Source organism: Nanorana parkeri, unplaced genomic scaffold, assembly GCF_000935625.1.
Source record: "Nanorana parkeri isolate BGI_ZX_2015 unplaced genomic scaffold, ASM93562v1 scaffold5, whole genome shotgun sequence".
Taxonomy (NCBI): domain Eukaryota; kingdom Metazoa; phylum Chordata; class Amphibia; order Anura; family Dicroglossidae; genus Nanorana; species Nanorana parkeri.
The window spans coordinates 705234-730224 of NW_017306273.1; the positions used below are offsets into that span (position 1 = coordinate 705234).

The following is a 24991-nucleotide window of genomic DNA, read 5'->3' on the forward strand; positions in this document are numbered from 1 at the left end:
TGTCTCTGTGTCTTGTGTTTCTTTGTCTTATTTCCCGCAGTTCTCTCGGCAAGCTTGCTTGTACTGCAATGGCACTGTACTTTCATTTTTATACCTCTACTGGAAACCAGTTTCTGCATTCCAATTGGTGGAATCCGAAATATGCTCTTTGCTTTGTATTTTTGCTGTTTTCATGTGGGGACATATGAACAAAGTGGTCAAGCAAAATATATGAACAAAGTGGGCTGTGGGAAGTGAGCTGAATTCTATGTCACTTTTTGGATGACAATCTGAACCCTAATAAATATAATTTTTTCAAAAATACCCACCATACAGCTATTAGAGTTATAAGGTGCATGTGCATAAGCATATGACCTATCAAGTTTGGGGCTGGGTGGTCAGCTATCTAGCACTAACGCTGTTGGGTCATAACCAGAATGCTGCACAGTGTAGGTAAGCTGCTGGGAAAGCACGTAGGGAAACAACAGTGTCCTGTGCACGCAGAATACTAGACTTAGGGGAAGCTTGAGAGCCACAGAGAAGAAGTTGTTCCCATTTTTCTGTCTGTTCCTCGATCTCAGTCATGTGGCTCTGAAATGTATTTATTCACAAACATTATCTTTACGCATTTCTTACTCCGCATTACATATCATCCCATAGCGGACGGACTGGGCAGGGACACCCGTATGACAGAGCCCAAGACAGGACACAACTATCTCATTATCTTATTACTGACTACTGCTATCTACTGAGTGTTGTCTAATTTCTACAAGTGCTCATTACACACACAATACGTTCCCACTGATAGATACGTTCCGTATTGGCGCACAAACGACGGCATAAATTAACCTTAAATAATACATCAACGTAACCCTATTTTTAGTGATCGGTTTGGCCTGGCGTTTTGTTTAAGGCCTTATCTGTGTGTTCCCAGGCTGGATCGTAGATCATTCATTGCTGGGTCAGGGACTGGCTCTTCATTTGTCTCTTGGTTTTGGTTTGCAGATAACGCCCTTTTCCTTCTTCAAACCGTTTCTTCTCTTCTTCGGTCTCCAGCTACATTAAAACACAAAAGAAAAACATCAGTTTTTATTGTACAGGGGTGCTAGTGAATGAAAAAAAATAATAATTTTGGATAGATTGGGTTTCGCTTTTTTTTTTATTGCTCTCAGTGTCTGTTTGGGAGATTTCAACTCACTTCCTGTCTGTTTGGCAGGTGTCAGTCAAAACAGGAAGTGAAGGGAAAATCTCAACGGAAGAAAAAGACAGCAATACAAATAATCTTTTCGGTAAAATAGGGAAGGGTTAAATTAGGTTTTATTTTACCTAAAAGATTATTTGTATTGCTGTGTTTTTCTTCTGTTGAGAAAATGTTCCCATCACTTCCTGTTTTGACTGACACCTGTCAGACAGGAAGTGAGTTGAAATCAGGTCAGGTTTTTACTGCTGGAGAGAAAAATCCTGTTCTTCTCAGAGACACAACAGGAAGTGATGGGAAATCCCCCAGTGTTGTCTGAGACAACACTGCATATTTATGGCATAGGTGTTCTATTATTGCACAGTGGCTCTATGGCTAGCTTCATACAAAGGCTTTGAGGACGTACCTGCTGCCTGTTTAACACAAAAGCACATAGAAGAGGCAGGAGGACTGCAGATCTGTACGGCATGCCATGTGGCACAGCTGGCCGCCGTGCGCTTTAGAAAGAGATGTACTCTACAACCTAAGCCTTTACATAAATAATATAACATTTCAGGAGGTGGAGAAGAGCCATCACCATGACTTTTCCCATCTTCTGCATAATCAAAGAAGCAGGCTGACTTCAAATATAGATCACGTTGCTTCATGAATTTATTTAAAGTGGTTTTCGAATAAGAAAATAGAAACGTTGGGTTGTAAAAAGACAATGAGATTAACCCTGGCAGGCCGACCCAAAATTAATTTTACATGGAAGCTAGAGATTATTTTTAGCGGGTGCACATTTTCAGGTATTTACAAGTTAATACTGATATGATGTGTGTGATGCTTCAGTTTTATGGATTTATTTTGTAGGTTTGCAGCTTCTAATAACTTACAGGACACCAGGCCGTGCCGTCAACATCCTTTCTAATCTAACCTGTGAAGAAAGCAGAGCTGTGGGAGGGGCAGAGCAGGCCCCACCCTCTACAGGCTGTCTGCAGAAAACTGCAGGAGGGGGAGGAGACAAGACCAGTCACCCTGCACATGGACAGAGAGCAGCAGTAAGCGGTCTTTAATAAAGGAAGCTCCAAGTTTCACACTGGATTACTGCACAGATCTGGAAGAAATACACAAAGCTCACCAAGATTCAAGGAAGAATACACATTGGTCTATTATTAAGTCCCTAATTGCTATTGCTTCAGCTTAAACCCACACTGGTAAGTTTATTTACATAAATCTAATGACATTCACATACACTATATTGCCAAAAGTATTGGGACGCCCCTCCAAATCATTGGATTCAGGTGTTCCAATCACCTCCATGGCCACAGTTGTATAAAATCACGCACCTTGGCATGCAGACTGTTTCTACAAACATTTGTGAAAGAATGGGTCGCTCTCAGGAGCTCAGTGAATTCAAGCGTGGTAATGTGATAGGTTGTCACCTGTGCAATAAGTTCACCCGAGAAATTTGCTACTAAATATTCCACGGTCACCTGTTAGTGGTATTATAACAAAGTGGAAGCAACTGTGAACAGCAGCAACTCAGCCAGGAAGTGGTAGGCCACGTAACATGACAGAGCGGGGTCAGCGCATGCTGAAGCGCACAGTGCGCAGAAGTCGCCAACTGTCTGAAGAGTCAATAGCTACAGACCTCCGAACTTTGTGTGGCCTTCAGATTGGCACAACAACAGTGCATAGAGAGCTTCATGGAATGGGTTTCCATGGCGGAGCAGCTGCATCCAAGACTTACATCACCAAGTGCAATGCAAAACGTTGGATGTAGTGGTGTAAAGCACGCCGCCACTGGACTCTAGAGAAGAGGAGACGCGTTCTCTGGAGTTAAGAATCACGCTTCTCTGTCTGGCAATCCGATGGACGTGTCTGGGTTTGGCGGTTGCCAGGAGAACGGTACTTGCCTGACTGCATTGTGCCAAGTGTAAAGTTTGGTGGAGGGAGGATTATGGGGGGGGGGGTTGTTTTTCAGGGGTTGGGCAAAGGCCTGCACAGTGTCCTGACCTCAACCCGATTGGGATGAATTAGAGCGGAGACTGCGAGCCCGGCCTTCTCGTCCAACATCAGTACCTGACCTCACAAATGCGCTTCTGGAAGAATGGTCCAACTTTCCCATAGACACACTCCTAAACCTTGTGGACACCTTCCCAGAAGAGTTGAAGCTGTTATAGCGGCAAAGGGTGGGCCAACTCAATATTGAACCCTACGGACTAAGACTGGGTTGCCACTAAAGTTCATATGCATGTAAAGGCCGGCGTCCTAATACTTTTGGCAATATCGTGTATTTAGAAACTTTAAGAAAACTACATATTAACTTTATTAACTGTAGAGATGATTACTTTCTAGTTGCTAAAAAACCCAGCTCCCCCCCTAGATGAAAACATGTAATGCAAGTCACCCTTTTCCAGGCAAAGCAACCATTCTGCACTAAGATGACAGCTTCAATGTCTAGCACATGCATGTGCTGGATCCAGCAGTACTTCAGCTACACCCCTGATAAAACACTGCTAGATCCTGCGCGTGTGTGTGTGCTAAACATGACAGCTGTCATCTAAGCAAGCTGAGATCTTGCAATACTTCCAAGTTACCGCCTGCAGCCTTTTGGGAGATATGATGTGAATAAACCAGGATGCTGCGGGTGATCCAGCATACGTGATTATTGCCTAGGTGACGAAGAAGGAAATAAGAGGTATTACTCCCCCAACAAAAAAAGCTGAAACTATCTGCAGTTTTGTAATATGGAGGGTTGAGGAATGTGAAGAGATATAATTAAGAAGAGTAAGGTCCCCTTTGATGACTGTTGGCCTGGTGCCCTCTCAGGGTTGTCTCCTCACAGCTTCAGAGTGATGGGGTGCTCCATTATGTCAACATCAATTGACCTAGCCCCTCCCACACTTTTCCTATTGGGCTGTCACTATGACGGGCAGCTTCATTAACCAATAGTGGGGATTTATAAAGTATTGTGGGCAGCACAGTGGTTTAGTGGTTATGTTTGTGTGTTCTGTCAGTGCTTCCATGGGTTTCCTCCCACACTCCAAAGACATGCTGGAGCGAAAATTGGCTCCTGTCGAAACTGGCCCTGTATGCATGTGAAATAGGGTCATTAGACTGTAAACTCCTTGTGGGCAGGGATGGGTGTGAATGTGCTCTATATAAATCATTAGAAGAATGGGAGCACCACATTAACTGGATAAGTCTAGTAGGGTTTTTAGTATAAATACAATATAAAGGTAGAAAGCCAACCTGTTTGAGGGGCTCACAGCTCCCCCTTCATTAGAACTGGGAAAGCTGTATTCTAGTCCTGAAAAGGGGGAGTTGTGAGCCCCCAAAATGTATTGGACTTCTATCTTTATATAGTATTTAACAATATACATTTACATTATATTACAAAACTCTACTAGACGTATCCAATTATCTCATTATCCCAATACCGTATAGATGTTTCCAGAGCTCCTTTTGGGATACCAGTCAGTGGAGAATTTCAGAACTTGGATCACCCTATCTTGGTCCATTCGGTAAGCCCAGCGCACCTAAAATACACATCTACAATAGCAGGACTCAGGAGAAGAACTTATTAGGGATGCACCGATACCGATACTAGTATCGGTATCGGTGCCGATACCAAGTATTTGGTTGAGTACTCGTACTCGCCCAAATGCTCCGATACCTAGCACGAGTACTTCCTGTATCAGGAAGCCGGGCGCCGTGTAATGACGCAGTGCCCAGCATTCTGATTGGCCGGGAAGCCGGCGTCATGCTCCCTTGTCATCTCATGAATCATAATATAATAAGAAAGTGACAAAGCATTAGTTTGTATTGTTTTAGAAACAATGTGACCTGTCCCTTTAAGAACAAGTATCGGTAATTGGTATCTGCGAGTACTTGATCAAAAGTATCGGTACTCGTACTCGGTCTTAAAAAAGTGGTATCGGTGCATCCCTACTTAATATAATGTACGTAGGTGAAAAACTAACCTAAAATCCATTTATCCTTGATCTCCTACCAGTTGCCATTTGGAGAACAGATAATATGCAATCTTGAGGCTCTCAGGGTTCTGACCCCCAGCTACAGGATGTGTTTGGGCTCCTTCCTACATCTATTCCATTATGAAATTAATGTTTATATTTTTTGTTTTATTTTTGTACAGCAAGGAGCTGTTTGGCTTCTATTTTTTCCTGTTCATGAGGTTCAATAAGGACAAATATTTGCATTGCTTTTCGCTTGGATAAAAATGAAAAAGTATTACGGGAGATCATGGAATGTAAAAAAAACATTTAAGAATCCCAAATATGAAGCTTGAGTAATAATCACACCGTTAAAACCAAGCGGTTTATCTGCATCTTGTCTCTGGAGGAAGCTGCTCCCTCTAATACCTTCAGGCAAAAATGCTGCATCTGTTTAATACATTGCGCCAAATATTCCTGGCGCTGGAAAGCTGATTTCAGTTTTGGAAGAATGGAAAATCTGGGAGCAGAGAAAAAAATTTACAAAACTAAAGCAACTGTCACGCTGAACCTTTAAAGGGGGCTCCCAGCTGTAGCCTGTATGCAGCATAAATTGTGTGTCTTAGGCCAGGATGTATCAAGCCAGAAAAAGCCAAGCAGATCCTAGTGTGGTCCTAGCGTGGTAGCACATATGGTATGTTCCTCTCATACCTTACAGTTACAATGGAGAAGAGAATACATTTTAAGGGGTGCTATATTGTAACAGGCTGTCCCAATGCCCAAAAATGATCATGTAGAGCAATGTCTCATGATTTTACAAGAGGACACATAGATGATTAAGAAATACCCATACATGTTGTTGAGAATAAAAAAAAAAAACTTTCAAGAAAGAAATGTCGCTATACATACACTGAGTGGCCAGATTATTATGACTACCTGACGTTTGTAGGCAAATTAGCTATAATTTTGCGCTGAAGTTGGTAGAGGGCCAGACCATTATAAATAGGGAAGCAGGTTGTTTCCCACGACAGCAGAAGTGATTTTTTTCTGAAGATATGGATAAGCAACACGATTTAACAGCCTTTGAACGTGGGATGATTGTTGGCGCTCGGAGCCATAAAGCGAGTATCAGCAAAACACCAGAATTAGTTAAATGTTCAAGAGGGGCTCATTGTTAAAGTGTTTAAAGACTGGACTGTCAGCCGAAAATCTAGGTCTGAACGTGCGAATTGTGACCGCGTGCGACTAGTCAATGTTAGGGCAGAACGGGGGAGGGGCAAGACTGGTACAAGACAACAGAAGGGCAACAGTGCAGTGACAGATTCCTCGCATCACCTTTCAACATCTCGTGGAGTCACGAGGTGGCCCAATGAAGTCATCTCGTGTAGACATCTCGTGGCCCAACGAAGTACTGATGGGGTGGTCATAATAATCTGGTGTGTGTAAGTGTATATAGCGATATAGCATGTCAAAAAAAAAACACCACTTGGATTTAATTCAGCAACATTAAGTGCCCAAAAAAATGAGGGCAGCTGCCCACCTGAATATACTGAATGACCAGGTTTTTCCACCAATGGATTTTTTTCTTCCCTGATGGCACATTGGGCATATTGCAAGATAACAATGCCTTGATTCATTGGGCTCAAATTGTGAAAGAGTGGTTCAGGGAGCATGAGACATCATTGTCACAAATGGATTGGCCACCACAGAGTCCAGACCTTAACCCCATTGAGAATCTTTGGGATGTGCGGGAGAAGACTTGACACAGTGGCCCGACTCTCCCATCATCACTACAAGATCTTGGTAAAAAATGAATGCAACTCTGGATGGTAATAAATGTTGGGACATTGTATAAGCTTATCGAAACAGTGCCATGGTGAATGTGTGCCGTAATCAGAGCTAAAGGTGGTCCAACAATATATTAGTGTGACTTTTTTTTTTGGCCAGGCAGTGTATAGAGAATAAGCATCAAATACAATCAATAGCTGATAGAAAAGGTGAATAGTATGTACAATAGCAAACCAGGAGTTGAATAGAGGTTGCAAATTCCATCTTTCGAGATCAACCTGGACCCCTATCTCAAAGATGACCTCAAATGTGAGTGTGGTAGCAGCCTTGGAGTTGGTCAGTTTAAACAGCTGATTGGCCGGGGAACAGGCAGTCGAAGTGTCCAGCTTGTTGTAGGCTGGAACTGCAGATTCACTTTAAAGGATAGGTAATCAGCAAAAGTGACAGTCTATTTTCTGATGGTGTTACTATATAATTCAGTATTTCTAATATGTTCATGAGATATCTTATCCCAAGCACAGCACAGTTAGTCAAAGACTAAGCAAACTCACTGGAACTATCAGTGACCCTTCCCCCGAAAGCCAAACAGCAGGCAAGAAGGGTGACAGGGACAAGAATATTACTCCAATTATTGCCACCAGGCATATGAGTCAAAGAAATTCACACTTGGCTTACTCACACAGATTTCAGATTACGCCAGTCTAGCCGATTATTTGTATTCTGCCAGTACAAGTGACTGGTCCCCAGTCTCTGTCATATAAGACTGTCTTAATGATGCTCTAGTGGCAGGCCCACTGCTCTAGTGTTGGGGAGGAAGTCTGGTATCTTGCACAGCTAGGAGGAACTGGCTATTCACAGCTTTACTAGTCCAGTATAGAGCAGTGCCCACAGTTTGTCTCTATCGGAATTTACTCTTCAGTTTGTGATAGTGTAGTTGACTGGTGGCTGTAATTTAGTCTAGTTGACTGGTGGCCATATTATGTCTCAGCAGGACCACTAAAATGACAGATGTATGACTACTTTAATAATGACAGGTCCATCTAGTGTTGCATCTGAGTGTTCCATCTGAGAAAGCCTAGCATAGTTAGGAAGAACTGGATATCTACAGTTTTACTGGTTCAGTACAGTCCAGCTCCTGGGGTCGGCCTCAAGGGAAAGCCTTCTTTCAGTTTTTGGCTGGATGCTGGCACCCTGAATCACCCACAAACTTTTTATATCCCTTAGGGACTCTAGTAAATGGCCCCCCGTCACCTTTCATTTTTATGATAGTCTAGTTGCCTGGTGGCCATATTTTGTTTCAGCAGGACCACTTCAATGACAGATTCATGACTTCTTTAGTATTGTTCTGATGACAAGTCCATCTAGTGTTAGCTGATGAAGTCTAGCATAGTTAGGAGGAACTGGCTATCTGCAGCTTTACTGGTCTGATACAGTGGATATCCTGCAAAGGTTTTTAGCTGGTCTCTGGCAGGCTGAATCGCAGACTGGCTTTTTATATGCATTGGGGGCACCAGTGATGAGCTTTCCCCACCAGAGTTGTTGGCTCTGCCCAACCCCCCTTTATCCCAAACCTAATTTCCCCAGCAGAGAGAGCAAGACTCCCTTCTTAAATGAAGGTGGAGATGGGTACTCAGGTACAGAAAACCTACTACAAGAAATACGGGGGCACTAATTTTTACCATTCTCTTAGAAGGTAACCTACTCTAAATAATAGCAGCACAGGTCCATAAATGCCTCAATATATACCATAGACTCTGCACAAATTCTTTTCGGGATCCCTTGTCTTCTTCAGGCTGCAAACCCCGACATGCACACCACCCTCCTAGTATTCAATAGAGTGTCTTAACAGCCAACATAGAGGCATTCCATGGGATATCCATGGGAGGGGGGGGGGGGGGGGGGGGTATCAGAGCTTCAAAGTCTACACAATGCTGATGCTTTATGAGCACTGCTTGGTCGGCTGGCCTGCACAGAAGATGCTCTATGAAGATTTAAAGTGCAACTCAAGCCAAAGCTTTTTTTTAGTTTTGGATAGAGTGGAACACCTGTCAGTTTTTATTGCTACCTGTATCCCCGTTAGAGAGATTCACCCTCTCTCTGTATCCCCATTAGGGAGATTCACCCTCTCTCTCTGTATCCCCATTAGGAAGATTCACCCTCTCTCTCTGTTTTCCCGTTAGAGAGATTCACCCTCTCTCTCCGTATCCCCATTAGAGAGATTCACCCTCTCTCTCCGTATCCCCGTTAGAGAGATTCACCCTCTCTCTCCGTATCCCCATTAGAGATTCACCCTCTCTCTCCGAATCCCCGTTAGAGAGATTCACCCTCTCTCTCTGTATCCCCATTAGGGAGATTCACCCTCTCTCTCTGTATCTCCATTAGGGAGATTCACTCTCTCTCTCTGTATCCCTATTAGGGAGATTCACCTTCTCTCTTTTTCTTGTTGACTGTTATCACTAAAAGTGAAAGAAAATCCAAAATTTAGGGTTGTCATCAGAACAGGGATAGATGGAAAATCTTCTATTGGGAACACTAGTCCTGGTGACCCTGCTGACCACCAGGGATTTCCCTCACTTTGGAGGGATTTCTTCTCACTTCCTGTTGTGGATATCAGACAGGAAGCGAAGGAAAATCTCCTCAATAGGACACAAATGGCAAAAAAAACCTAATCTGACAGGGGATATAACCCTCCCTTACTCTATCCAAAACTAAAAAAAAATAAGCTTTGGCTTTAATTCCATTTCAATGTTCACTTTAAGCTCTGACTTCAATCATAGCCATGTCTGCAACAGAGATGCATTTTATCGATTAACACATCTCTCTTGTACTGAAGAGGTTCAGTTGTATAACTTTGCTTTGATTTCCACAGAGCTTAAAACATTGAAATTCTTCATTAACTATCTGAAAACACCTTGAGGTGTGATCAGCTATTTTTAGCCAATGTCATACATATTTAGCAGGCGAGATCACACTGTAGATTCTCACCTTCTTTGTTCTGACTTTCAACTTTTTTTCCCCTCCTAATCTGAACAGATTCATTGTACAACTGTCATTGCCGCTCACCGCGCACTGTTTATGTGTTCCTGAAAAACCTCCGCTACCTTGACGCCTTGTTTTCGGATTTTGTAATTAAACTCTGTTTTCAATCAGGCGAGGTAAAGTAACCCTTAGCTTTGCATAAAAAGGCCAAAGCAAAAAGGGTCACCTCGCTCCCCCCTACCCCAGCATCTATTCACCTTTCCTCACTCCCACTCTTTGTTCAGTGAAGTGAAATACGTGGCACTTCCAGGTACAGGTGAGTATGTGACGTACTTTCTCTGCCTCAAGTGACAGCACTTGTGCCTTGTGACTGACCCAATGCTGTCAAATGGGGGAAGGAAGGAACAAGGGATTTCTGCTCCCCAAGCAGCGTTGTCAGCATTCTCTGGTAGACTACAAAACTACCACCCCACCATGTTAAGGAAGGGAAGGTGTTCTTCAGCCCAGAAGGAACTATGCAGTGCTGGGATTTAACTTCAAAAGATACTGTGTTGTCACCTGAAACAGGAAGTTAGAAGCTCACTGGTGTTTTTTCCGTAAATTGTTCTATATTTGCATGGAAATGAGCATGTGCTGCAGATATTACTAAATAGGGTTTTCATTTTGTCCATTTTCTATCTCCCAGCTTCCCTGCCAATTAGCATTGAGCCGGCTTCCCAGCCAATCAGGAAGATGGGAGTGGGTAACTTCCCAAAATGTAACATCATCATTGCTTGCTGGAAGCAATTCATTATGGGCTATGTAGTCTAGAGAAATAGAGATTGCATCACATCAGGCAAACATACGCAAAGCCCACTGGGAAGCCAGGAAGTTATGGTAAGTAATGGGCAGACAGAAGGCAGCACTCACCACATAAAAGGGATTTTTTCAGGTCTTGATTGTATTATGATAACAACTCCATTATGTTTTTCTATTACAATGCTGATGTTATAACAGGATAGTATTTGCTGGGACTTTACAACTCCTAAACGTTTACCCCACATTCACACCTCTGTGTTGTGACATGGCAGAGGTGCTGTAGGGTACGTTGTTGTGCGCTGCGGTAGGGCAGCCTATTCCTTTGAATGGACTTCCTACCAGAGCCAAGTAACACTGAAAGAAGTGTGCGCAACGTCTTTTTAAAGAAATAGAGGAAGTCACCAGCACACCGGTCTCCCATTCTGTCTTTACGGACGCTGGATAGTCATAACATCACATTGAAAGGCAACATTTGGGAACCGAACAGGCAAAGATACTTTTTTTCAAAGCTCGCATGGCACCACATTGCATGGTAAAAGGTTACCATACAATGTGGTATGATACCAAGCACATGCAATGGATAGGTGCATTGGGGTAACTAATAGCACTGCAGCGCACCTAACATTGCAACATGCGATGCGGGATCATTAATCGCATATATGTGAACAGAACCTTATTGATACAGCTGCATAAACAACCATTCTGAGAAGACACACACTCCCTTCCTCTCTCTTAGCAGAGCTCACCACTGCCAGGCTTAGTTAGACACAGGCTGCCAACACGCATGCAAGCACTGCTGAGCTTCCTTAGAAAGCCTAGCATTGTCTGCAAACCCAGATTAATGAACGCACCTCATATATTTATTTCTAAAAACGAAGATCTTATACCAATAATTAAAAAAGATGTTGAAAAAAAGCCAGTATACAAATGTGCAACCTGAACATAATACTAAATAAGACTGATCAAACCTATTAGACTTTCCCTTTAATGAACGTCTGTCTTCTCTACAATTATGAATTCTTATGAAGATGTTTCCCATTTGCTGTCATGCGATTTGCATGTTGTCTTCACAGCTTGGCTCCCTTTCCATAGTGGTGTAAATTGCTCTGACCGGGCTGCTTGCGTCTCTCTGCCGGGGAAACTTCAACTCCATCAAATTGCTCATTTACATTTGCGCCCTGATAAGTCCCTGGAAGATATGCCGGGAGCTGCAAACCATGTTCTTTAATCTGTCAAAACCTGGCAGAATAACAAGGTTCTTACTATAAAGCAGCAGCAGCAATTTGCAGGTTTGTTTAGAAGGAGATGTAACAGATTTTGCTGTGCTGTAGATCTGCAGAGGATACAAGTCTCTTCCTCTGTGCCGTGTACACTAGGCTCAAATAGGGAGGGCATGTACTCTATAGGAACATGGCAAAAAGATGGGGAGGGCAGGGTCTATACCTGGCTATCATTAAGTATGTTTTAAGAGACAACAAGGAACTTACAGTAGGAGGGGATGAGAATACCTTCTCAGCACATTAGCTGGTTTAAGATGTGGTGTTCCCGTAACATCAGCTGACCAGCACTGAGTGCTTGTTGGAGCCAAGTCCAATTCTCTGACTACCAGGTTGTACAGAATTCTGGAGCAATTAAAGCTGAACTCTAGATAAATAAATAAACATGACTTGATTTCAGCCTATTGAATTCCCCTGTACTCCAGCACTCATACTTGCAGATAGAACCAATCAGGTGTCCGCTGCATGCACTTGGGCTAACACATTACATGTGCAATAAGATGATCTCTTCAGTCTGTTGCTGCCTTTTCACTGTCTGATTGCAGGCTGGGGGCAGGGAGGTGACCTAGCTGTGTTGCATAACTGCAGTAGATAAAAATTAGGTCCCCAACCTGGCATTGCTGTCTATCAGCACTGTGTAAATATCAGGACAGGATGTATAGAGATTTGATTCCTGTGCATGACTGGCAAAACAGTTCCCAGGTACCTATTTAGTTGTTTGCCTGGAGTTCAGCTTAAAAGTTGCATCCGGGTACCTTTTGGTGTTTGCCTTTAAGCACTCCTATCTGCCTGAGCAGTCATTTGTTTGACAGATTAGCTTTAATTGGAAACTTTAATTGTTTTGGGTGTATAACCTTTTTAACTGTTTTAACTGACAAAGGGCTCCCAGAGCACTATAGGTTATATAATAAGACCGCACAGTACAGGTGCTTGCTTTGCAGTGTCCTCTATTTAATAGAAACCATGAATGCCATCTGATAAAGGGAGGAGTTGCTGGTGTGATGTCCCACTCTGTCTCATTTTGTAAATAATGGGCATTTTTTTCTGCCTTCTTCCAGTTTCTGCTTTTATGCAACAATCCCTAAAATCAATCCGTAAATTAAATTGCTACCTGCAAGGACAACATTAAATTCTCACCCTCTCCTGTTGCCTGTGCCATTGACTTGGTGGCTGAATATTCTGTCGCACTTGGACCCCCCCATGCTCAGTGGTTTGATCCACCAGCCCCTCACTCTTTAGTGATGGAGGGCTCAGCGGGAGGAACCACAACCTTCAGCCAATGGTTTCTCTTTGCTACGGAAGACATAGGTGGCACGAGTAGAAGAGGTGAGTGTTCAATGTATTATTTTCAGGAGGCCCTTTCATTTACAGACTGCTATTAGCGGTGGAGTCAATTTAACATTGACGTGGACTTGTGCAATACATTAATGCCTGGAAGAAAAGCAGAAGCCCTGGTAGAATTACTTGTGTTTTCTCTATGCATTTCAAGCCTTGGCTTTTAATTTTGAGGGGAGTATACTTTTAAACACCCCTCTGCGTAAATGTTTAATTGTTGGTGTCTCGGAAGCTGCGCAGTGGTGAAACCACTGGCACAATGAATTCACGTCAAACGACAGAGACACAGGACAAAAGCAAGCCAGAGTGCCAGCTTAGCTGTAGCCTAACAAATGTCAGTACCTTCGCTTCGAGGCACCCTAAAGTAATTTCTAGGTCACAAATCATCGCTGGAATAATCTGGCCTAATCTTTCCCTCGTCCTCCCCCTCAGCGCCCGAGGACACAACATCTTTCATGTGGAAAGCTGGGCTGCAGCATATACGGCTTCCAAAAACCGGTTGCAACAATGCAGGTAAAATCCTGTATGAAAGGTCAAACTGGGTAATGATAATGGAGTTATCTTTACAGAGTTATCCAATTCCTCACGGAAATACCCAATAGTTAAAGGGAATATATAAGAAGTCTTATTTATTTATTTACACTAGATATAAATGTGATCAGATTGGCTTAAAGTGACTTTAAAAAAGAAATCTCCTTTGATTTTAAACTACATCTAGTGATGCAATGGTCAGTATTGGGCTGCAATCCTGATGGTGGTAGTGATTGACTTTTGTAGCCAGCTTGCAACAATTATGACTACAGCCTTTAGTCTTAAAGTGACTCGGGAGTTCAATCTCAAAAATACATTCAAGTACCTTAACTATTAACAATAATGCAACTTATTTGTGTATCACTCGGCTGTAGATGCTCAAATCATCTCTGAATTGGTGCTGACACTGTCCTTCCTTCTGGAGGGTGGCTACTTTTGTTCCCAAAAGTCCCTGTGTATGTTGTAAGGTAAAGTTCCCATGATGGACAACAATCTCAACACAAATTAGTAAGCTAAACATGAGATTGAAGTCCACCATGGGAGTGAGCTTGGAGCGGTGACTACTTTACAACACACACAGGGACCATGGGGAACAAACGTAGTCACCCTCCAGAAGGAAGGACAGTGTCAGCACCAATTCAGAAATGATTTGAGGATCTACAGCCGAGTGATGCCCAAATAAGATACATTTATTGTTAATAGTTAAGGTACTTGAATGCATTTTTGAGATTCAACTCCTGAGTTTAGTGTCACTTTAATCCTCGAGATGCCAACAAGCATAGGATGACAAAGAGTCTGGGCTGTTCAACAGATTAGCAAAAAGGCACTCCTCTGGGAGTCCTGTACCCTATGGAGCTAAGACCCAACACCCAACAGTCCAACACAAGACTAACTGGCCTATAGAGGCCCTCACATTGAAGCCTTACAAGATTAGACCTTAAAGTCCTACAAAGTGTGTCCAGGATCAGTGGCACTTCCCTGGCAATCAGAAAATAGTTCAGCGATTAACAAACATACAGACATGTACCACTTGGGCAGACATCTACCACGAAATGCCAGCAGACATAAGATAACAAAGTATCTGGGTTGAGCAACAGAGTGGCAAAAGGGAACTCTTCTGGAATTAATCCCTCAAACATCCAAAAGTCCACTGCAAGACCCTAAATGGCCAAAAGAAGCTCCTCATAATAGGTTGTTGAATAATACTTTGAGTCTTTGAGCCTCTCAAGATTAGACCTTAAAGTCCTACAAAGTGTGTCCAGGATCAGTGGTGCTCCCAGGCACGCCGGAAAAACAAGTTTAGTTACTAAGAAAACTACAGACATGTGCCACACTGTGTCTGCACTTTGGGGATAGTGTTGATTTGATCACCGAGGACCTGACAATTCCATTTTAAACTCTCTTGTGTCTGTGAATGTCAACTTGAGCTACATCAACAACAGGCTGTTTATTTTGAAGGAGCTTTTCTGGAAAACACGAGACGGCTCATCTTGATGGCTAGTTCATATTTATCTGACCTTTTTTTTCTTAATATTCTTTTGGTCCTTGCTATAAGAAAAAAAAAAATATAACCACTACACATTTAAATCCGACTGCCTCCTCTCATTATTGTCCCTTGCACCAATTCACTACACAGCCCGAATAAATCTCATAGAGATTGATTGAGGGGGGAAAAAAAAGCCTCTTGATCGATACCCGTGCGCTGAGACCGGTCCCTAAATGTTTTCCTTTATTTATAGGTACTGTTCCATAGCCCTTCCAGCCAGCGTTTAATATTTATGAGTACCTTTATTTCAGAGATATTATGCAATAATCTCATGTACGTGCATCATTTTTCACAGGCCTCGCGCTTCAATGTTCGTATTCTATAATTAGAGACGAGAACAGGCTAATGACCAATGTTCCATTACAATCATTTCCTAAAATAGTGCATGTAAACGAGTTCTTTTCCTAGATCCTACCAGGTACCTGGAACAAGAGATTTTGGGTTGGAAAAAAAAAAAAAAGTCAGACAGAAACTTTAGTTTAATGAGTCTTTAATCACTGGAGAAGTAAATGATGTCTATGGCTCGTATGTCAAAGATAGTGTCGGGCCTGAAAAGGACCGCTTCTCCTCTGAGATATTTCACTCATCAATCAGCATCCTGAAAAATGATGCACGTACATGACATTTACGCTGCACGTTATGAAATGTTCAAATATACTCATTTTGCCTAAAAAGGGCTATTTTATGAGCTGACTTTCCTTAAAAAGAGCTGCCAATGATTCTCGGATGAGTGTCGGGTCTATAGTACATATTTTAGGAAATTCTTCCTAAATACCTCTCATTCCCCCCTTTCCATCTCGCAAAACCACTTCCTCCCTGCTATGAAGTGGACCTATACTGTATATTTAATGCAGAGCTCCAGGCAAACTGCTAAATATGCAATTAAGCTGCCTATATATAAATCATGTTAATTGCTCCTCGCTCTTCAGTTTACTCCACTACACACAGCGTGCCCCACATTTTACAGCCCATTCATAAAGGTGGGCTGTGGTTCCCTCTGCTTGGCATATCGAAAGCCCAATAATTGGGGAAGAGATGTCCATGTGACTTTAACGTTTGTATGACTCTTGCTGTTATCAGGAAGCTATGTACAGCACCCTCCCACCAGTTATAATATGCTGGCATTGTATAGAGAAGCACAGTGAACCAGTGATAACATCACTGGGTTTAAAATAATGTAATACAATCAGGAAGGTTTTATTTAATAATTTCATTAGCATGTTAATGAATGGGTAAAGGAGGAACCAGTACAGGCCACATGCAAGTAGATTAAATGTCAGCTTGAAACCCGATCAAGCAAGACCTGTCCTCTTTTACAAATACCAGTTTCCTGGGGGATCGGATAAGTGCATTAAAGAAGAAAGCTCCTTTATCAACGTAAATCAAAATGACAAAGGATATTAAACCTGTGCTACATACATTGAGGAATCCATATCATATATAATTCAGAGACTATTTATTACTAAATCAACAAATCTGACCATTAAGATCTGTAACTGAAAGCAATTGCAATCTGCCATAGACTGTTAGTTGTAAGGATTCACGGTGGTATCTCATCTGCTACACCTGAGCTGCTGCATGTGAAAGATTGGAGCCGTGCGTGGTGAATTTTAATGAAGTGCTCTGTGGCTTATTTATAACCACAATATATTTGTATTATGAAAACACGACAGCCATCCCGTGTCTTATCTGCTTCTCTTTAATAATTTATGCTGTTTATGAAATGCAAACGATAGCAATGGGGGCGGGGGTATAATTCTAAGATTCAAAACCCGCTTCTGGAAGGAACACTCCTAGCAGATCCTAGAGCAGTGACATTTAATTAAAGGGCCGGTGCATACAAAAGTGATATTTTAGTTACAGGCAGTTCCGGGACAAGGTCATCCTATGTCTGGGTGGAAGAGGACAAACTGCGCCCTCCCCTTCCATGATGTCCATATCTGATATACACACACAGTTTTTGTAACAGATTGAATCTTAAGGATAAGGTTTAAGTATGGTTAAGGATAAGGGTTTATTTGCATAAGTTGGGGTGGAGTGGATATATTCTAAATAGATTGTACAGTTAGGCTCTTGTACAATGCAAGGGAAAGTAAAGTTTGCTGATCTGACAAATCAAATCTAGCCACGTGTGGCCAACTTTGCTGATGGAACCGTCAGTGATAACTCAGAACATAAAGAATACTGTGTCGGGGCAATAACAGTTTATTAAAAAATAAACACACTTATGTAAATGAGGAGCCAATGCGCCAAGTTTGTATATGTGTATAAAGCAGTGACCAGAGGCAGCAGGGTCCAGCAATCATTGAGCTCACTCTTAGCATTGGAGATTGGAGGGGTGGAGACATCAGCAGTAGCACTGAACTTCGAAGGAATGGACACATCAGCAAAGAGCATTGGAGAGATAAACACATCAGCATTGAACATTGGAAGAAAGGACACGACAGCACAGGACATTGGAGGGATGGGCACAACAGTACAGAACATTGGAGAGGTGGACACATCAGCATTGGAAGGAAGGATACATCAGCATTGAACATGGACACATCAGCATTGAACAATGGAAGAAAGGACACAACAACACTGGACATTGGAGAGATGGGCACATCAGCACTGGACATTGGAGAGATGGGCACATCAGCACAGGACATTGGAGAGATGGGCACATCAGCACTGGACATTGGAGGGATGGGCACATCAGCACTGAACATTGGAGGGATGGGCACATCAGCACTGGACATTGGAGGGATGGGCACATCAGCACTGGACATTGGAGGGATGGGCACATCAGCACTGAACATTGGAGGGATGGACACATCAGCACTGGACATTGGAGGGGTGGGCACATCAGCACTGGACATTGGAGAGATGGACACATCAGCACTGGACATTGGAGAGATGGGCACATCAGTACTGGACATTGGAGAGATGGGCACATCAGTACTGGACATTGGAGAGATGGGCACATCAGCACTGGACATTGGAGGGATGGGCACATCAGCACTGGACATTGGAGGGATGGGCACATCAGTATCGAATACTGGAGAGGTGGACACATCAGGATTGCAGGAGAGCCCTGTCTTTTCCGGGACCACCCTGCCTACTTAACTTGCTGTTGCTTGCCTGCTCTGACAGCACAACCCTCTGATAGTGAATACACTGCTGGCATTGTCCTGATAGCCTGTAATGGTGGTCCGAGGGAACATGTGGTGGCCCTCCCCACTCAACTGAAAACAAAGCGCCTGTGTTTTTAAAGGCCAGACCTAATCCACAGACCTGCAAACCCAACTATAAAATATGATCATATGTTCATCCAAATATAAGACAAAACGTAAACATGGCAGTATTCCTTCAAATAACACATCACTGAAAGTAGACTTTGTACTTACCACAAGCTGAGGAACGGGAAGTGGTTTGAGGTCTTTGCTTAGAGACACGTATGTGAAAAAGGCGCTGACAGCTCGATATCGCTCCTGGGTATCTCCAACCAGAGTGTCGGCATCTACAAACACCTCAATCTCCATGGATTTGTTGCTGGTGAATGTCATGCGACCAGATATAGTAATTATGCAACCTGTAGCAGAAGACAATTGGTTAATCTTAACAAAACTAAATGATTCTTTAATGTAACAGTAAGACAAAGGACTCGTTCACGGAAAAATCTGCGGGGTTATTACTGGCAACATCTCCACCGTGGACAAAATAATCTTCATGCAATGCTTCATTATTTTCCACTGTGCTACTGGACTTTGGCTTCCAGGGTCCGTTTAGCCAGAATAGATAGTTCAGTCAAGCAAGCTGACAGTCTTGTCTATCTCTCGGGGTAATTACTTTTAAGCTCCACGGTCTGCACACCTGTTGTACTCAATGTGAGGGGCTTTTTATTTTTTTCATATTATGGAGGATCTGGGACACACAAAAGGTGGGCAGGATCACCCAAAAGAGTCGGAAACTAGGGCAGGAGATCCTGCTGTTGGAGTATCCAAGGCATTTAAGAAGCTAGGGGCTGACTCAGCCCACCAGACTCCAATAAAAAAAAAATATTTGTTCAAAAACATCAAAACATTCAGTTAATGTACTTAAAATGTTGCAAAGTTGTGCAATTGTTATTCAATTGTATGCAATAATTATTTAAAGCTGAACTGGGGTAAACAAATATTGTCCTCATACAAGAGTCATGTGTATTCTTCCTGGAATCTTGGTGAGCTTTGTGTATTTCTTTCAGATCTGTGCAGTAATCCAGTGCGGCACTTGGAGTTTCCTGTAGTAAAGACCAGTCACTGCTGTTCTCTCTCCTTGTGCAGAGTGGTCTTGTCTCCGCCCCCTCCTTTAATAAAGACCGGTCACTGCTGCTCTGTCTCCTTGTGCAGGGTGACTGGTCTCGTCTCCGCCCCCTCCTGTAATATAGAATGCTCACTGCTGCTCTCCCTCCTTGCACAGGGTGACTGGTCTTGTCTCCGCCCCCTCCTGTAATATAGAATGCTCACTGCTGCTCTCCCTCCTTGCACAGGGTGACTGGTCTTGTCTCCGCCCCCTCCTGTAGTTCCTGTAGGTCACTGCTGCTCTGGTCTCGTCTCCGCCCCCTCCTGTAATATAGAATGCTCACTGCTGCTCTCCCTCCTTGCACAGGGTGACTGGTCTTGTCTCCGCCCCCTCCTGTAATATAGAATGCTCACTGCTGCTCTCCCTCCTTGCACAGGGTGACTGGTCTTGTCTCCGCCCCATCCTGTAGTTCCTGTAGGCAGCCTGTAGTGGGTACAGCACAGTGATAATTTCTTGGTTTGCAGCCATTTGGCACACCCAAAGTTGATTTATATCCTTTGTGGCTACTGAGGAATATATTTAAATGAACGTTTTTGTACTTGCAGTTTAGCTTTAACTATTGCAAAGTGCTTCTTATGAATCAAACTTTTATTTTTCATTAAACATTTCTCAAATCATTAGATATGCCTTTAGTTTCTCCTTTCCTCATAGGCATCTCACAAAACTAAACATTTAAAGCTGAACTCCAGCCAAACAGCTACATCCACAGATGAAAAACATATCTAGGAGCGGTTTTACCTGCCAAACGGTTTGAATTTCCCTCCATCTAGTCCTGAGATGTGCACAGCCCTGCCACACAGCACACTCAGTTAAGGTAAGAAGTGGGCCTATCCCAGCCCTCAGCATTAGACTGGACAGTGACAGAGTAATGGAAGACTAATGAGGTAATTACTGCCCAGTTTGATCTCTTCTCCAATCAGCATGTTCCTTGTCAGCCAATTTGCATGCAGCACACCTAATTGGTCATACCCCTCCCTTCCCCTTTCAGATTGAATGCCGCTCTGCTGAGGAATGAAGAAACTGATACCAAGGAACATTTTGGCACTTTCACTAGTATCTATTGATGTATTAATTAATGCAGAGCTGCATTCATTTGTGTTTTTCTATCTGCCCAGAGTTCAGCTTTAAAGCCAAACTTTTCCTTTATTTTAATATTTAAAGTGGACCTTTACCCTTATCTTTAAAATAACAACAAAGACACCTTTAGAAATGTTTAGTAAGGACAATCTACAAACACATACATCTAGATAATTGCCGGCTTTGTATTCTTTGCATTCCTTATTTCTCTTTTATTCCCCAGTCTTCAGACAGTGGCCATGTTTACTAAGGGCAGATTACTAGCTCTCCTTTTACTTCCTGGATTTATGGCACATGTGACTAGGACATGTGACATGCACATCATCTCAGGGGAGGAGAATGCCTTTCCCTGAGATCACAGATGAGATTTCCCAGCAATGCTCTGCTGATGACAAGGCAATGCCAGGAAGCATTGCTTTGGCAAACTGAAGTCATTTTGCCCTTTTAAAGCAGGAAGTGAATGCTCTGCAAGTGTAAGTATTTCATAATCACAGCATTTAACACCTGACATGTCTATGTTATTATTCATCATCATACATAGAGGGATGCATTGGTAGAATTAGATTTTTGAGTGTAATGGGCCGCTTTAAAAAACTGGGCTCTAATAGCTTTCAAATGCAATATATGATATTATACCGCACACAATCTCATGCAAGAATGTTAGTGGCTGGAGTCTGGCCCCATGCCAGGCAGCAGTAGCTTCTAAAGAGACCAGTCACTGAAAATAGCCCTGTGTGTCCAAGCAGACGAGGACGTTTCATAACCTTAATCAAGCTGACTTCAATAGGAAATTCTAAAATGACAGATCCTTTTTAAAAAGGAGAACTATGGGGTTAAGTCTTTTCCCCCATAGTTCTCCTTAGGGTAACGGGAGGACACAAACTAGCGTCCCCCGTCACTCTAGGCTCAGTATACCGCGAGCTGTAGCTCGCGGTATACTGAGACGCTGCAGTAACTGAGACGCTGCAGTATACCGCAAGCTGCTGCTCGCGGTATACTGAGACGCCGCAGCTGAAGCGGATCCCGACAATAATGCCGGGATCCGCCCAGCTGCGTGACTGACAGCTGGCTCTGCCTATCTGGATGCAGAGTCAGCTGTACCCGCCCCATCCGTTCCGCCATTCAGCGCTGGCAGATCGGAGCGGGGAGGGGGGAATCCAGCCCCTCCCCTGTCACGGCAGAGAGCCGTGACAGGATCGAGAGGTGAGGGAACCTGGTATGTGTTCGCTCACTTCCCGATCTACTGAGCCGACATGTGACAGTCTCATTGTCACAGGTCGGCTAGAACTATGAGGTGAGTGAAAACCCTCACCTCATAGTTCTCCTTTAAGTCATCACGTTTATTCTACTCTCCTCTCATGATTCAATTTTTGACATATAAAAGGACATCTAAACCCGAGAACAAAAATGTCATATATTACAGCTCACAAGTAGATGTGGCTGCTGCCTTAATTTCTTTTCTTTTTCAGAACATTTTCAGCAAGTACAGAACACAGCTGTTGATCTTGCCGGAAATGCCGTGTCCTTGTCACTTCCTGAGAATTGAACTGAAAATCGCAAACAACGTTATCTCCGCAATTTTCTGTATACTATGAATCCCTCCCATGTAATGAAGACAAAGAGAGGAAGACCTGTTTGAAGTCCTGTGCCAGGGTAACAACCATAGCTCACTCTATAGATACAGTGAAGTGAGTGAGCATTGACACCCTGACAGGTAAAATATAATTTGCAGGATCACCAGGTTAAAGAAGAAGAACTCCAGGAATTTGTATTTATTAACCCTTGTAGTGGGCCTACCCCAGCACTGCAAGGGTTAAGTGCTTGCTTGTGTCTAGGTGCTAAAATAACAAAGTTATACTCACCCGAAGCTCCGAGCCGGCCAGCTGTCACATTGCTCCCTCCAGTCTGTCTCCTCCTCTCTGCAGAATTGTATCTTCCTCAGCATCCTCACATCTATACACTGTGTATAGACATTGATGATTAAGGGCAGGTTCAACCATTTTCCGGACCAGATCTGGAACGCAGTGCATTGCATTTTGCAATGTTTTCTCAGTTATTTTACTGCGTTCTGCAGCTGTATTTTTGTTTGCTTAAAATGCATGCATTTTTTATGTGTCATGCATTCCAGACCAGACAAAATGAGACATGCAGTATTTTTCTGGTCTGGAACAGACTGTGCTGGTGTCAACAGGGGCCTGAAATAAGAATACATTAGGATGCATCTGGGGTCCGGAAACAATCTGGTCTGGCATGGATGTGGTGTGAATGGGCCCTTACGGGACCTTAGATCACTGGAGAGGGGAAGAGACGTTGCAAGGAACATAGTATTTGAGGTTGAATAAAGACCTAAGTCCATCAAGTCCAACTCAGTCTAAGAAGAAGCCGGCTCGGAGCTTCGGGTGAGTATATCTTTGGTTTTTTTTTTAACCTAGACACAAGCACTTAACCCTTGCAGTGCAGGTGTAGCCCCACATGCAAGGGCTAGTAAAAACAAAATCCTGGAGTTCTCTTCTTTAACCATATTTTTAAAAAATGCACAAAGAAAGAAAACTAAAAAGCGCAAACAAAATGGAGACGTCGTCCACTGCAGCTATTTTTAGATTGTAAGCCCTCAGGGGCAGGGCCCTCTTTACCATCTTGTCTTGAATTGTATTGTGATTGTAATGTCTTCCTTATATTGTAAAGCGCTGCGCAAACTGTTGGCGCTAAATAAATCCTGTATAATAATAATAATAATTAGGTAAGGGGGCTCCCAAGCCATACAATGCACTGGATTTTAAATGATTGCCAAATACAAATATTTGTTTCATGTTTTATAAACCATTCAATAGGCATCACAACACAAATTGCGCAACACTGTAGCTCTTTACTAACATACTATACTGCCTAAAAAAAGAACGCTGCATGAGGCATAAAAGAAGAATTTGCTAAGCCGGAAATGTCAAAATAAATAAAGAAATAAAAAAAATAAAAAAATCTCTTGGATATTTGAGTATATGTAGAAGCAGCGATCTGTGCCATCCTCCTATCCTTCTCGCACTTTTCCATCAGCCTCCCGGTACTACAGCCACAATAAGAGGATTCTTGCTTGCCAAACCTTGCTGTAAATTAATTATCGTATGAAAGATTTAAAAACACGGGGCTCAGCCATTGGGGGAATGTTATATATACATACACCAACGAGTGCGTGCCAGTTTCCATAATTAAAAAGTTAAGGGATTATATTAGAAAGGAAAGGCATGTCACATACTAAAATCCTAAAATCCATTATTCATTTTTAAAAGGGATAAAAGCATTGCTGAACTTTATACATGGTTAGCGGTGCAGGACAAATGGCCTGTTATGTGAAAGATAGAGATGCTTCTAGAAGACTCTGAAATAATGTGGTACTTTTGGCTCAGGGGACATGGGAGCGGAGTGGGCCATGATAAAGCAGAGCACACTTTATATTAACAGTTGCAGGGGATTCTTGGGTAGAATGCGGAAGAGGCTTTATCCTCTTCCAGAATAGTCATTGTTATAATTATATAGAAATATTTATGGGGATTGGTGACTTCTGCTAAAGCTGAACTTTGGACACCCAAAAAATTATTATTATTAAATTAGATAATGTTCTATTAATGGTAAAGTAAATTGCTTAACCAGGTAATCATTCTGAGTGTACCTCATCAATCAGGGGTGTCCCTATAATTTACACCGCCTGAGCCATGGGGGGGGGGGGGGGGTGTTGGAGTGCTGGCGGTGCACGTTACGGGGGGAGAGCTAGAGCATCCCACTTAGCTCCGGGCAACCAGTGACATCAGTGAGCTCTTAGCCCTGGGACGCTCTGGCCGGAAAGGGGGCAGCAGCTGTGACCCAATCAGATGTTGCCTCATTATAGGCTTCCTCATTGTAGGGATGGCCCTGTACCTTGTACTCCCAGGGGGGCTTTCCAATGCTGTCCCCATCCTGCTGGTGAAATAAGTTGTCTATATTTGAAGGGTGCAGTGCAAATGGGGACCAAAAGCATTCATAAATACAGTTGAACAATAGTGTTACATTGTATGTCCTTTAGTGTTTATAAGCAAATTAAAGGTTCTTTTACAAATAAAGTTTTTCCTATTTAACACTTTCGTCAACTCTGATTAGCCCTGTTAACACCTTCCTCTCCTTAGCTACTTTTTAAAGTTTTTTTTCAATATTTACAGTTTGTATACAAATGTTTTGTTTGCATCTGTGCTAA

General features: G+C 42.9%; 1 protein-coding gene across 1 annotated transcript in view; it reads right to left on the minus strand.

Annotated features, from left to right (window-relative positions):
- Positions 1-639: 639 nt before the first annotated feature.
- Positions 640-24991, minus strand: part of ACOT7 (acyl-CoA thioesterase 7) — a 130478-nt gene continuing 106126 nt past the window's right edge. The window contains exons 10-11 of the mRNA XM_018576546.1: positions 18759-18943; positions 640-1035 (exon numbers count right to left, since the gene is read on the minus strand). Of these exons, the coding sequence (XP_018432048.1) occupies positions 931-1035; positions 18759-18943 (290 nt within the window). The 3' untranslated portion in view covers positions 640-930. The remainder of the gene's footprint in view (positions 1036-18758; positions 18944-24991) is intronic.